Source organism: Penicillium taxi (genome assembly GCF_028828555.1).
Source record: "Penicillium taxi strain IBT 34144 chromosome Unknown utg000003l_segment0_segment0, whole genome shotgun sequence".
Lineage (NCBI taxonomy): Eukaryota > Fungi > Ascomycota > Eurotiomycetes > Eurotiales > Aspergillaceae > Penicillium > Penicillium taxi.
The window spans coordinates 462908-475924 of NW_026643205.1; the positions used below are offsets into that span (position 1 = coordinate 462908).

At 44.7% G+C, this 13017-nt stretch overlaps 7 protein-coding genes across 7 annotated transcripts; 2 read left to right on the top strand and 5 right to left on the bottom strand.

Annotated features, from left to right (window-relative positions):
* Positions 1–2733: 2733 nt before the first annotated feature.
* Positions 2734–3741, bottom strand: N7495_003651 (quinone oxidoreductase family protein; the record flags this gene model as incomplete). Its single annotated transcript, XM_057206302.1, has 1 exon — positions 2734–3741. One exon carries the CDS (start codon positions 3739–3741, stop codon positions 2734–2736), a length of 1008 nt encoding a protein of 335 aa, XP_057063982.1.
* Positions 3742–4181: 440 nt separating this feature from the next.
* On the top strand, positions 4182–5784 carry N7495_003652 (MFS transporter; the record flags this gene model as incomplete). Its single annotated transcript, XM_057206303.1, has 2 exons — positions 4182–5431; positions 5502–5784. Coding segments are annotated over 2 exons (1533 nt in total), but the record flags the coding sequence as incomplete, so codon positions are not given.
* A 62-nt stretch (positions 5785–5846) lies between these two features.
* On the bottom strand, positions 5847–7553 carry N7495_003653 (putative C6 transcription factor; the record flags this gene model as incomplete). The annotated part of the gene is made up of 1 exon (XM_057206304.1): positions 5847–7553. The coding sequence occupies one exon, from the start codon at positions 7551–7553 to the stop codon at positions 5847–5849; it is 1707 nt and encodes a 568-aa protein (XP_057063984.1).
* An 812-nt stretch (positions 7554–8365) lies between these two features.
* N7495_003654 (uncharacterized protein) lies at positions 8366–8932 on the bottom strand (the record flags this gene model as incomplete). The annotated part of the gene is made up of 1 exon (XM_057206305.1): positions 8366–8932. The coding sequence occupies one exon, from the start codon at positions 8930–8932 to the stop codon at positions 8366–8368; it is 567 nt and encodes a 188-aa protein (XP_057063985.1).
* Positions 8933–9070: 138 nt separating this feature from the next.
* On the bottom strand, positions 9071–10015 carry N7495_003655 (uncharacterized protein; the record flags this gene model as incomplete). The annotated part of the gene is made up of 1 exon (XM_057206306.1): positions 9071–10015. The coding sequence occupies one exon, from the start codon at positions 10013–10015 to the stop codon at positions 9071–9073; it is 945 nt and encodes a 314-aa protein (XP_057063986.1).
* An 87-nt stretch (positions 10016–10102) lies between these two features.
* N7495_003656 (uncharacterized protein) lies at positions 10103–10381 on the top strand (the record flags this gene model as incomplete). The annotated part of the gene is made up of 1 exon (XM_057206307.1): positions 10103–10381. The coding sequence occupies one exon, from the start codon at positions 10103–10105 to the stop codon at positions 10379–10381; it is 279 nt and encodes a 92-aa protein (XP_057063987.1).
* Positions 10382–11112: 731 nt separating this feature from the next.
* N7495_003657 (NAD(P)-dependent alcohol dehydrogenase) lies at positions 11113–12393 on the bottom strand (the record flags this gene model as incomplete). The annotated part of the gene is made up of 3 exons (XM_057206308.1): positions 11113–11265; positions 11324–12181; positions 12250–12393. The coding sequence occupies 3 exons, from the start codon at positions 12391–12393 to the stop codon at positions 11113–11115; spliced, it is 1155 nt and encodes a 384-aa protein (XP_057063988.1).
* Positions 12394–13017: the final 624 nt, after the last annotated feature.

A 13017-nucleotide genomic window follows, 5' to 3' on the forward strand; every position in this document is an offset into this window, starting at 1 on the left:
TTAAACTAAATAGTTTAAACTACATAGCTAGATGGTCTATTTTAATTATATTTTCTACCAGGGTTCTAAGATATATTTTTACCTCCGGGGCTCGCTTTGCTCAGCAAAGTGGTAGTCACCGATGCATGACATTGTATACTCTTGAGTCTTTATTAAAGAAGAAGGGAGCATATACCACAGTCTGTCTCTGGCAGACTACCATTCCAAAAGTTAGAGATGTAAGGGTCCATGGGCTTTATGAAACGATACCTATCTACATTCAACAGTTTCAAGGTTTATGCATACTATATAGGACTTCAGACCTTAGTTTTCAACTACAAGACCTATTGATTTTCTCAGATCTAGACCTCAGATCATTGTATTTGATTGGTCTGTCGGAAATTCCCCTTCGTAAGCGATTATCCAAAATTATCTACAACTCGGTACTGTTCAATTTGCAAATATCGTTGCGTCATGACTATTGAGCTAACCTTGGAAAACACAAGCAACTTCATGCCGCACCTGCAGTCATATCGGATACTTATATATGTCTTGAATACAGAGTTTTCACGTTGAAATTGACGCTACATAACCTCCTGCTTGTGTAACGTGTTTACGTCGAGTCACATCCCATGCCTCTACAATTCCTTTCTCATGAGAACCCATAATACTGATGCCATAGGAGGCCGGAAATGGTAAATTAAAAGAAGATAATCTAGCTTCATCATAACTATTGACTGGTTTAAGACAAATTCAGACTTCGCTCTAGCGACTTACTACCCACTTCATGAAACCTACCCCCTTTGAAGACTTGTTTGAATGGAATATATTCAAGTAATTAAGCCCTGTCCCTTTAATTATCAAACCAGACCACTGAACCTTCCCAGAGAATCAGTTCTCGAGGGGTCACCCTTATCATAGTGACATTTATATTGATGTTTATCGCCACAACGTCAGTCATCATAAGGCTGATTGGGCGATTTTTTATACTGAAGAATTCAGGGAAAGATGATTGGTGTGCACTAGCAGCCCTATTCACATCCACGGGATTTGTTATCACAATTTCGCTGGGTTAGTTGAAAACCTCGGGCATATTTGAAACGTCATCTAAACAGCCACAGGCGCGACGTATGGAATAGGTTCACCCGAGTCAGGCAATTACATTGATGATGATGAAATAGGACAGGTACTTGCAAGACCCCCTCAATCCATGTTGAATTATACTGACATACCCACCTGAAGATACGACTAGCAGCCCAGGTACTGTACATATCATCAAGCGGACTCATCAAACTCTCGATTGCCTTCCTCTATCGCCGCATATTCCCGAATCTTCGTATACTGACTGCGGTCACGATAACCGTGGTCCCATTAATCAGTACCGCTTTCATATTCTCTTCGATCTTCCAGTGCAAGCCCGTTGGAAGGCTATGGACGCCCTCTTTAAATGGATCAATTAGCTGCGATGCAACTCTGGTATTCTGGTGCGACGTGTCTGTTTGTTTTCTCATCACCGATATATGGGTCACCGTTCTCCCTCTAAAGAGTACTTTACGCCTTCAACTCCCTCTATCCAAGAGATTGACATTTCTTATATTACTTTCCGCAGCTGGACTCATGTAAGCCTTCGTTCCGCTTTCATCAACCTCCGAGGTTCCAACGAGACTAATTTATTTATAGAGCTTGTGTTGCAGCCGCCGCGAGACTTTCGTTTGTTGTTGTTCTCTATAAGGGCCATAACGTGTCGTGGGATGTTGTCCCAATATACTACTGCTCAATTGTGGAAATATCAGTCGCATTATTTGCCATGACGGTCCCAACCAACAAAGCACTTATCGAGCTGGCTATGCAACGCATTCACTGTTGGAGGAATAAGGTCAGCAGTATTGGATCAGAGCTAGGAGCAGCATAAGGAGATTACTAGTATCTATACGCTAAACAGATCACTCTCCAAAATGAGCATATAAAACGTGAAAATTTCATTTCAGGATTGAGCCAGGTTCCGAAACTCTTCCAGAAAAAGACGTAACTTTCCAGATGCTCGTCCTGGGTAGTCAATGTCCATCTCGATAAAAAAAGACGAGTGCAAACCTGTGATTTCCTTTTATTTCTCATTTTATTTCAATCAGCTAGAATCAGTCACCTTGATTTTCCTTTTTACCCCTCCCCTTTCTCTCGAATCATCCCCTACTACTCCTCCTCTCGTGGTTTTTCACTCTCCAATATGCAGGTGGAAGGGGTTCTGATAGGATATCTGGTAAGATAATAGGCCATAACTAATTGAATTATCTTTTCCGATTTTCTGATCAGATAGATCAGTCAGAACTGTCAACCCGGCAGGTTCTCTAGATAATTCTCTCCATTCTTTCCTCATACTTGAATGGAGATTAACCAATCACATAATATAGTAGAACTCCAAAAAGAATAATAACAGTTTTTATATCCAATCGACTGAAGTTGAAATCGACGGTCTGGCTAGCGAGCTTGCCAGCCTTATAGGTCTCACAGTTACCTAGATTCTTGCCACCAATTCGTCGTACCGGATGAAGTTGATAGTCCGATCGTGCAGAACAATTTACTGATCTCTCACAGAATCTCTTCGGTATGCTCCCTCATCTGACGTTCATCCACCAAGAAAGGCTCAGCTAATTGTGATTCTAATTGTGATTCTAGTGATCTCTCGCCCCGTACATCGCACAAATACGCCATCGATATCGGACTAGCGCATGGATGTTCATTACCTCGGTCACTAAACTACCGTGGCAATTCAATAACTACTTTTCCGAGCTTTCCATAACCGTCTTCAATAACATCGTCCAACTTCACTTTCCTAAAGTCCGCTTCATTCTGGGCCTGTAGCTGTCCTCCATCAATCCACTTGATCAAGGATCGCAGCTGAGTTGCTGTATCTTGAATATTGTGAGCTATCGTGTTACACCCAAAAAGCGATAGTCCCTTGCGGTATATGCGTAGGACATCAAAAGTAAGCGTAGTAGAGGCACCACCTTTAGGTGCTGATATCCACGTGTACCGCCCATCTTGAGCCAACTGCTCCATTGCAGCCGACATTAAGTCCAGATCTCCCACCGTATCGATAACAACATCGACTCCTCTTCCACCTGTAAGACTGGGAATTCTTTCGCCAAGAACACTGGCAGGACTACCTGAGCCAAGGATAACATCAGGATCGGAATCTGGGCGTCGAGCAGCTGTAAAGACTTTTTTGCATCCTATAGCTCTGGCCATTTGCGTAACTGCAGTACCCACAGCTCCACTCGCACCAAGCACAAGGACAACATCACTTTCACCAACGCTTGCACGCTGGAGACAAAGAAGAGCCGTAGTAAACGAGACACCGACAGTTGAAGCCTGGAACAGCGACATAGATTCCGGCTTTTCGACAAGTGCATCTTGCGGAATCAAAAAGTATTGGGCATTTGTGCCGTCCATAGTAAACGACAGGCTCGAGCCGCTAGTTCCAAAGACGCTCTTCCCAATCCAGGATTTTGATTTGTCAGAGTCATCCCCGACCTCGACCACAATCCCCGCATAGTCCCGGCCCGGGATACGGGGGTAACTTGTGTATGGAAAATAACCTTTCACGTTCATTCTGTCCGATGGTTGAATCGATGAATAGTGGACTTGCACGAGGGCATAGCCTGGAGTCGTATTGGGAATTGGTACTACTACCGATGTAAATATTGGAGGTGATCCATCAGATATTTTTGATAGCTGAACGGCTTTCATGGTCCTAGAGCCCATTATGCTGTGAGGCTTGCTCAAAATTGGAAGAATTCTATATGCATCTATAATCGATTTATAGATTGCAGTCCTCGGGTACAACGTGGAGGATTGCCGATAACCTCATCCTAGGTCCGCGCGGAACGTGCGGGCCGTGCGGGAGATTTGCCTTATATCCTTTAAGTTCGCTCACCGACAAAGACTTTAGGGTGAGATTCCGATTCCGATACTCTAGTGCCAAGTCTTTCTGACTTTTGCTTTTTTCGGGATTTCTATTCGACACGTATAAATGATAGATTTTTAAAGGCTTACTGGACCACTAAGTTCATTGATCATTTCTGTAAAAAAAAAAAAAAAAGACTCTGAGATTTCCCGGCACAAAAGAGGCAATGGACGATCAAGGTAATGAGATGAAAATGTTCTCCTTTTCCCAATATGGACTGACAATTTCTGTTCAAGATCATGCATCAGTTGCTCCCACTTTAAATGAGAGTCAAGTGGCATCCGATGAACGCCCAGAACCAAAAGCGTCACCTGGTGACGACTTAGAAGCAGTTCCATCCACTCCAATATACCCCGATCCAAAGTCTCTGCTTCACGAGATAGCTTTCATCTTTATTGTCTGTACAGCTCAGCTGATGACACAAGCCGGACTGGCACTATCTATCGCACCTCTCAAAATCATTGCCACCAGCTTCAATAGCTCTACCAAAGACATGACATGGGCTTCAGCCGGGTACAGTTTGACCGTTGGAACATTCATCTTCATATCGGGAAGACTAGGTGATGTCTACGGCCACCGGCTGATGTTCATTATTGGATTTCTGTGGTTCGGAATTTGGTCTGTGCTGGCAGGTGTTTCTGTGTGGTCGAACCAGATATTCTTTGATTGCTGCCGCGCTTTCCAGGGTATTGGCCCTGCTCTGCTTCTTCCAAATGGAGCTGCGATTCTGGGACGCACATACCCACCGGGTCCTCGCAAGGGCATGGTATTCTGTGTGTTTGGAGCTGTGGCGCCAGCTGGTTTTGTTCTGGGTGCGACCTTTTCGTCCTTGCTCGCTCAGTTCCTCTGGTGGCCCTGGGCATACTGGATCATGGGTATTGCTTGTGTAGTATTTGCAGTAGTAGGATACCTGGTCATCCCTCCCATGTACCAGGAAGTTCCACGGAAGGATCTCTCAACGTTAGAGCGACTGGACGGGTACGGTGCCATGACAGGAGTCTCAGGCCTAATCTTGATTAATTTTGCCTGGAACCAGGCCGCTGCTGTAGGGTGGAAAGTCCCTTATACATACGCTCTTTTGATCGTTGGAATCCTGATCATTGTCCTGTTCATATTCATTGAACGCAAGGCTGTTTATCCGCTCCTGCCTCAGTCAGCGCTGCGAGGAGAGGTTGGCTGGGTTCTTGGTTGTATTGCAGCTGGATGGTCGAGTTTCGGTGTCGTCGTGTTCTATTTCTACAACATTCTTGAGAATATCGAAGGAAACAAGGGATTGCTTGTGACGGCCAAGTTCTGCGGTGCAGCTGTGTCTGGCGCATGTGCTGCTATATTCACCGGCTTCCTCCTTGGCCGTGTTCAAGCAAGCGTTATAATGCTACTCGCAATGCTGGCGTTTTCTGCTGGTCAAGCTCTGTTGGCCTCGATGCCCATTGGGCAGGTGTACTGGGCGAACGCCTTTGTCATCACACTTATCACACCATTTGGAATGTGAGTAACTTCGCGAATATTTTAGTGTAACATTGCAACCTGGGAAGACCTTGAGCTAATGTTAAAGTAGGGATATGTCATTCCCATCAGGTAGTTTGATTCTCAGCAATGCCATGCCGCAAAAGCACCAAGGTGTTGCTGGCTCGCTTGTGAGTACTGTTGTGAACTACTCCATATCCATGGGTCTGGGCTTTGCCGGAACAGTAGAATACTACGTCAATGACAATGGTAAAGATGAACTGAAGGGATACCGGGGAGCTAGTTATACTGGTGTCGGTCTTGCTGGAGCAGGTGTCGTCATCGCGACTTGTTTCATGATCGTAACTTGGAGGAAGTCCAGAAAAGATTCGTGATATACATAATGCTTATTTGAATATATCGCGAAGTCTTGAATCGGGAGGCAACATATAGCTCCTCATATCGACATGTTTGAATCCATAGTCCATAGATAATCAAGATCAACAGGGAACTGAGATGTAAGGGGCGGGCTCAGAGCCGCAATATTTCGGGGGGGCGAATTCACCGTGACATCCGGCATATCAAGTCCGATAATTCGCTCAAGAGTTGCGACGCCTTTTCTTTTCTTGTCCAGGGAGGCTTGGACAAGCTGTCGAGCTGTCGAAAGGGCCTCCTTGGCTAAATGCGTCTTAAAGCAGTCAACAATAAACTCCAGAGTGTCCATCGTCTCTGGAAGCTTTTCAAAGCTATCTGGGGTGTCCATGACAAGAAGAGCACACGCAAATTGAAACACCGTGCCAACAATGTTCCACCATGGCTGGGTATCACTGGCTAGTCTCCGTGCTGCTGACAAGGCAGCTAAACATACAGCAATCACTCGATCGTTCTGACTTTGATGGAAGTTTGAGTCCATGAAACGAAGTCGACGATATATACCCAAGGCAAGATCTGCCCGTATAAGTGTGAGGAAGTCATGATCCACCGTAATGGCAGTCAAATTTTCCAAGACAGAAGAAAGTTCCTGGATAGACACTGAAGAATCCTCGGTTCCTTGATTTTTAGGTACTGTTGCAATTAAACCACAGAATTGCATTGTCAAGTCTGAATGGCCATACGAAGAACGCAAAGATTCAAGGGACTGCCGATTGAATACCATGACTGATCTTCCATATTCAAATGCAATAAACGTATGAAGACAGATAGCCACCTGTACAAGTCTAGTCACATTTTTGGACATTTCCGGGTTTGGCACAGTATGGCCAGTGGTCTGTATTATGAACTCAGAGACATGGTGCAGGCCAGTTGCTTCAAGAAGGTGTATGATATTGCAACTGCAGAGCCAGGCTGTATGAGGTCGTCCGGTAGAGCGCACATAAATCACCCGAAGTATCCACGCCGAGATTTGTTCAAGACAAGGAAAACGGCTGATGGAAGAATCTTCGAGGATTTCTTTCGCATGAAGAATAAGCCACGTCTCGGTTTCTTGGTCCAATGTGCCCTTGAACAGGGAAGCGAGACCCATCATTCCACAAATTAAAGCTTCGAAAACCATGTTTTGCGTTTGTCCGTGCCAATGCTTCTCGCAAAGCGTGGAAACGTGATTCATGTCTAAAAATCCAAATACAGGATGAATTATGGCTGCATAGTCATCGATCAGAGCTCTTGCTGTGTTCCATTGGATTCTTTCCACGATCTTGAAGAAAACTGCACAAGGCGGCTCCTCGCGGATACCCGCATGATATGCAAATGAATGTAAGCGTGGAAGCTTGGTGGCCTGAAATTCCAGTCCCACATAAAGGGGAAATGCTACTGCTGAGTGTTTCCCCATGTGTCGAGGCTTTGATGGCTCGAGAACATCTGAGAATTTGGATGAGCTGGTACTTAGTGTCGGGATATCTTGCTGATGAGACACACGCGCTACTTTCCCTCTTGGTGGCAGATGATTATCGGAGGGAGTTGAACGCTTTTGAGATGTTGCTTGACCTGAATTGTCATATTCACATTCGTAGTCATATCCCTGACAGACATTGCATGGAAACTTCCCGTCGCATTTCCTCTTACGCCGACGGCAAGGTAGACAAGCTTGTCTTGAGCGCTGTCGGACGGGCCCAGAGGACATCAGTACGGCTTTTGCATTTTGACTTTGTAATGATCGGGTGGACATCTTGCTTTGCTCCACAGCTGACTCTTTAACTTTTATACACGCGTCTTAAGACTCGAGAACAGGATGAAGTGTGTGTGTGTGTGTGTATGTTCACATATCTTCATCTCCCAACGAAGTCGACGTTTATTACTGTGTCACAGTACCCATCATCAATTAAATTCTGTTAGTTGGTAGGTTGTACTAATGTACCAATGGACAATTGAATACTGAACGACCTAAAGAAGAAGATATGGAGATGTTTTAGTAGTTGTCAACTTCTTAGGCGGTCTGAAGCGGCAGAATCCTGAATGCATGTTGTACTGGGGCGTAGATCAGGGTTATCAGTAACTTCAGGATGAAATATTAATGTGTCTGAGCCCCTTGGGCGCAGTGGTAAAACAAAATAGTTGTCATTAGTTGAAAATATTCTGTCTCTGAAATGATCAACCATCGGTTCGAGACCTACCAAAATCATCGGTTAAGAATACAAAAGTCTCGAGTCACTTTGAGCTTCTATACTTCCGTGGTTGGGTATAGAACACGTAGCTACAACGTCTTTCAGAGTCTAAAAAATTAGTAGACTTAAATAACTAAGTCTCCTGGTGGATAGTTTGGGCCCCATAAAAAGAACTTTCGGTTCTCTTTTTGCTGAATTAGCCATCATCAATCACAACAACGATGAGGTTGTTATTCAATCAAACTTTTAAACCATGGATTGGTAACACCAAAACCAATTACCATTCTATACAGTCTTTGAAATGGACAATAATATGACTTTTACTTTGTGGAAGATTGGCAGAATTCATGAACGGGACTGTGTTTTAAGAGCTCGATCAGGCCCATATTGACTTTATGCCGCCTTTCAGGGCACCCTCTAATGCACCTTCTATGGCACCCGTAATCGTTTCCTCGGCCATCGTACGTACTTCATCCTTGATCTTGTCCATCGTTTCGATCACTTTGTTGTCGATCTCGTCGACCACCTGGGTGTGGATCTCTTCGCCCATAGCTTGGTAAACCTGGCCGATATCGTGATCCACATCTGCGTAGATCTTATCGATCTTGTCGCTCATCAGGCTGTGAATATTGTCTTCCATACATATTTCCAAAGTCCCTTGCCCTTCCTCGAGTTCGGATTGTCGATTCTCGAGTTGAGCTTGCCGGTTTTCGAGTTCGATTTGACGTGACCGGAACTTTTCATGATCGTTCCTCATATCGGTTATTTGAGTAGTCAGAGCAGCAATAACCTCTTCGTATCCTGTCTGTATAGCAGACAACTGGGCCCTGAGAAAATCATTCTCCTTTTGCAAGTCTTGAGTTCCAAGAGAATCATTCCTCTTGAAGTCTTGGGCTGTTTCAAGCACTTCAAGGCCTGCATTATCCTGTCGATTTTTACACATGAGTTGACTATAGATGTCCCCCAACAATGACTTTTCATCGTCCATAAGCCTAAGTTTACACCTATGGGGACTTTCGGAGTCTTCACTAGCACTGTCATGTGGTCGTTTCCCTAAATGGGTGCAACAAACTATCAGCAACTAGACAAAATTCTCAGCTATCAAATGACAATCCACACCTTTGAGCTTCAATGACTTATAAGGAGGTGGACTGGCCGTGGGAGTCTTGTCATCCAAGTCAGATGGTATGCTTGAGTGATTGGCGTTGGCAATAGTAGGACTTCCATCACCGGGGACACTTAAACTCGTGTATGCTGGCGGAAAATTCAGAGGAATAAGAGAGTCATCTGAATCGGAGAAAATACTTGTAGCAGGGCTTGTGTCGCCGCTTACGTTCCCACTAGCAATTGTCGCTGGGCTAATATCCGCGGTGTGGCTGTCAAGCAGCCTACCACCTTTACCGGCATACAAAGAAGCGAGCCAGATCTTAGTTTGTTTTTCCTGATCCAGCTGATCATCAGCGGTCATTGGTACATTGAGGGCTTGCTGAAGACAGTTGATTTGTTTATTCGATAATATTTTGTGTGGCATGAACAGATCAAACTCGGAAACAGTGGCTAACAATGTCATCGCCGCCAGAGTGCTTTTTGAGGCAGTCTTGAGGTAAAACTCCGTAGAATTTGGTTGGACAAGATTGCCAGGTAGGTTAAGTTGAAACCGGATACCCGTAATATCACCCATGGATTTGAGCTTTTTATCTTGGTCAAGAGCTTGGATGGTGGCGTAATCAACATGGTAGGTTGGTATGAGCGCGACGATATTTTGTCGAGGAATATCGAAGTAGAGAGATGCCACCTCCCCTGTTTTTCTATGGACTCTGACCGTGAACCTCACGGTAAAACTAGGTGGTCGCTCGTAGCGTATAGCAATGTAGCTGAGGTGAAGCAAACTCTGACTATTGCTTTGGTGGTCGTGATTTCGGTCTCGCTTTCGTGTACCAGCTATTTTGAACGCGACGGCGACATTTCGTGCCTTTTTGTTGAAAGCCTGGTTGACTTCGAAGGCTGGAATTTCGGGTGGTGACATGATCGACCTAATCCTTGAGGGAGAAGCCAGTTATAATACTTACAATTAGGAGCAAACAAACTCAGTTGGTCGATCGATTCGCGACGAATGGCTCAACAGACGTCCTCTCTCGCCGGTCTGGCCGAAGAACCAACAACAAAACACAAACCAGGCTCGCTACCGGCAGCCAAAAGGCGCCTTTCCCAAGATCCCAGTCCTTTCAGCGAAGACTTGCTTGCGCACTCGCGTTCGCTGAGTAGGAGCTGGCAAAGGATGATCGAGGGTGCGAATGCTAGTCGGTTTGTTGTTGGCCACGACCAGGAAGCCAGCACTGGAAAGGAGTGCCGTAGTGCTTTGGATACCACAGAGCCTCGGTCGATGACCTGAACACGGCTAGGCTCGCTACCGGCAGCCAGAAGGCACCTTGTCCAAGATCCCAGTCCTTTCAGCGAAGACTTGCTTGCGCACTCGCGTTCGCTGAGTAGGAGTTGGCAAAGGATGATCGAGGGTGCTAGTAACTAGTCGATTCAGGTCATAAACAGCAAGGTCCACTGGTGAGAAGAGGGGTGGGAATGCCAACAGCATTGATAAAGGCGATGGTAAAGTCTCAATGTGGCTGAATAGAGTTTTCGGAACAGAGAGGAGGCGATGCAAACAGTACAAACAACGCTCGTAGTTAAATCTCGTACTACGAATACCACTAGTCGCGTATTGTAATCTTGGGTCTAAACACCATCAAAAAAGTTGCAAGTCATTTTGATCGATTATAACACAATTTCTCATAAACTGATCGGTCTGAAAATGGTAATAGAGGTATGATAGGCCATCAATTATAGCTCCTGAAAATATGAAGCTTGTACGAGCCCTAAAAGTCACTTAAATGTACCAAAATCATATTGGATGTTCCACATTTTATATACTTCTGATTGGCTATATTATAAATATACAGGAGATACAAAGTATAAAGGGGGTTGAGTCTATGATCATTGGTGGAGATCTTAGAGTATATGAGTACCAAATTGATATAGATGCGTATCTTGCTAAATGTTGATTACATTATAATTATAATCTTGGAATTAAGTATATTCATGATCATACTAAACGACGATGTGCCACAATTACAGATCGGTCCATTTGAGTATAGGTTTGATCACCTTGCCCAATTTTAAGTCCTCCAACGCGTCCTCCAAAGCCCTGGTATCGTAGACTTTGAATAGCTTATCAACAGGAAATTTACCCTCTTTGTAGAGTTTGATGAGTTGCGGAAGTAGCTAGAAATAAAAAAAAATGTCAGTTAATGTTTTACCAGTATCATCAAGTCAGCCTTACAACTTGTGGATTTGAGCATCCCTCGATCGAACCAATAATCTGTTTACAGGCCATCATGAATTCTTGAGGCTCAAAGCTCAGTTTTGCGCCAGCAGGGACGACTCCCACTATGACCAACACTCCTTCATGACCCAATGCTTCGATAGACGCCTCGAGCAGGGGCACTACGCCAGTTGTGTCAAGAATCTGATCAACACCGCCAGGGAACATCTCCAGCAGCCCCTCCTTGAGGCCAGCAACTTTCTTTGTGTTCAAAATATGCGAGGCTCCTACTTCTTTGGCGAGTTCAAGCTTTGCGTCAACAAAGTCAGCCCCAATAATTGTCTCCACACCCATAGCTCGAGCAGCCATCACTGCAGCCAGACCGACAGCACCCATGCCGAGCACAACAAGTTTAGTAGACGGCTTGGGTTTCAAAACATTCATCACTGTTCCAGCCCCTGTTATATAGCCACATCCTAGAGGGGCAAGTGGGGCAAGATCTGTATCGATGTCAAGCGGAATAGGACTCTTAACAATGGAGGACTCTGCTACAATTGCCAACTTGCTCATGGAAGACTGTCCAAAGAACTTTCCTCGGATAGACTTCCCACTTGTGGAAGAGATAGGCGAGGGACCGTTCTCCCCACGGCCACCAACAAAATTGGACGATGTGAAACTATGGCAGAATCCCTTTCGTTCATCGTGACAGGCAGAGCAGTTGTTGCAGGTGTTGAAACCGAGGAAAACTAAATCACCATCCTTAAGAGTCTTATCTTTGACACTGCTGCCGACGCGGCGGACAATTCCCACGCCTTCGTGGCCTAAAACAGCAGGATATTGACCAGCGGAAATGATACCCTTTTGAACGACAATATCCTAATACTCAAAGTATTAGTGTGTCCAGAGATGGTAGATGGGACCTTGAGTTGCAGATAGCGACTTACTGTATGGCACAGACCAGTATACTGTATTTCGACGAGAACCTCATCAGGTTTCACTTCATCTAGAATCACATCCTGGAGTGTAAAGGGGGCTCCCGGGGAGTCAACGACATAAGCCTTCGTAGGGATATTATTTTCAGGAATCATTGTGGGTTGTTAAATCTGTGTGGTCTGGGTAATGGTAGCTGTATTTGTAAAAGATACTATTGAAAGTGATATTGATTATTACAGAAATGTGCAGGGTGAGCAATAACTGAAGATGATTCTCCTTTTTATAGTTATAGGAGTTGATATTGAATCCCCACTTATACTACCTTACGTCATATACACGGCTCATAGTGTTTCTCCATAAAGTCGGTATTACTGTGTAAAGACACGTCTATCTAATCAATGATTCATTATCTAATAATTCGTTTGAAATTTCCAGGGTGAAATTTCAATCTATTTCCAAAGAAATCGGGATCCTTTTACTACCCAGTTATGTGATATTAGTCGATATCTCTCGTCAAATTACTACACGCTTCGAGTATCCGACCGTTTTTTATCGCTTTTATCGCCAAGGCGGCTTACTATGCCGAGGTTTTGTTCGGTTAATGTACTATTATATTTCCGTGAGCGTCTTGCAGCTATCAAGAACTGCCGAGTAGTTTTTCCGAGTGATCATCCATATCTCTCATCTGCGAGTTACAGATTGCAATTAACCTTATTGTAAAGAGTGCCACTGCCAAGCATTTCAGTCCAATATGGGTCACTGGTGCCGAGGTCGCTTGA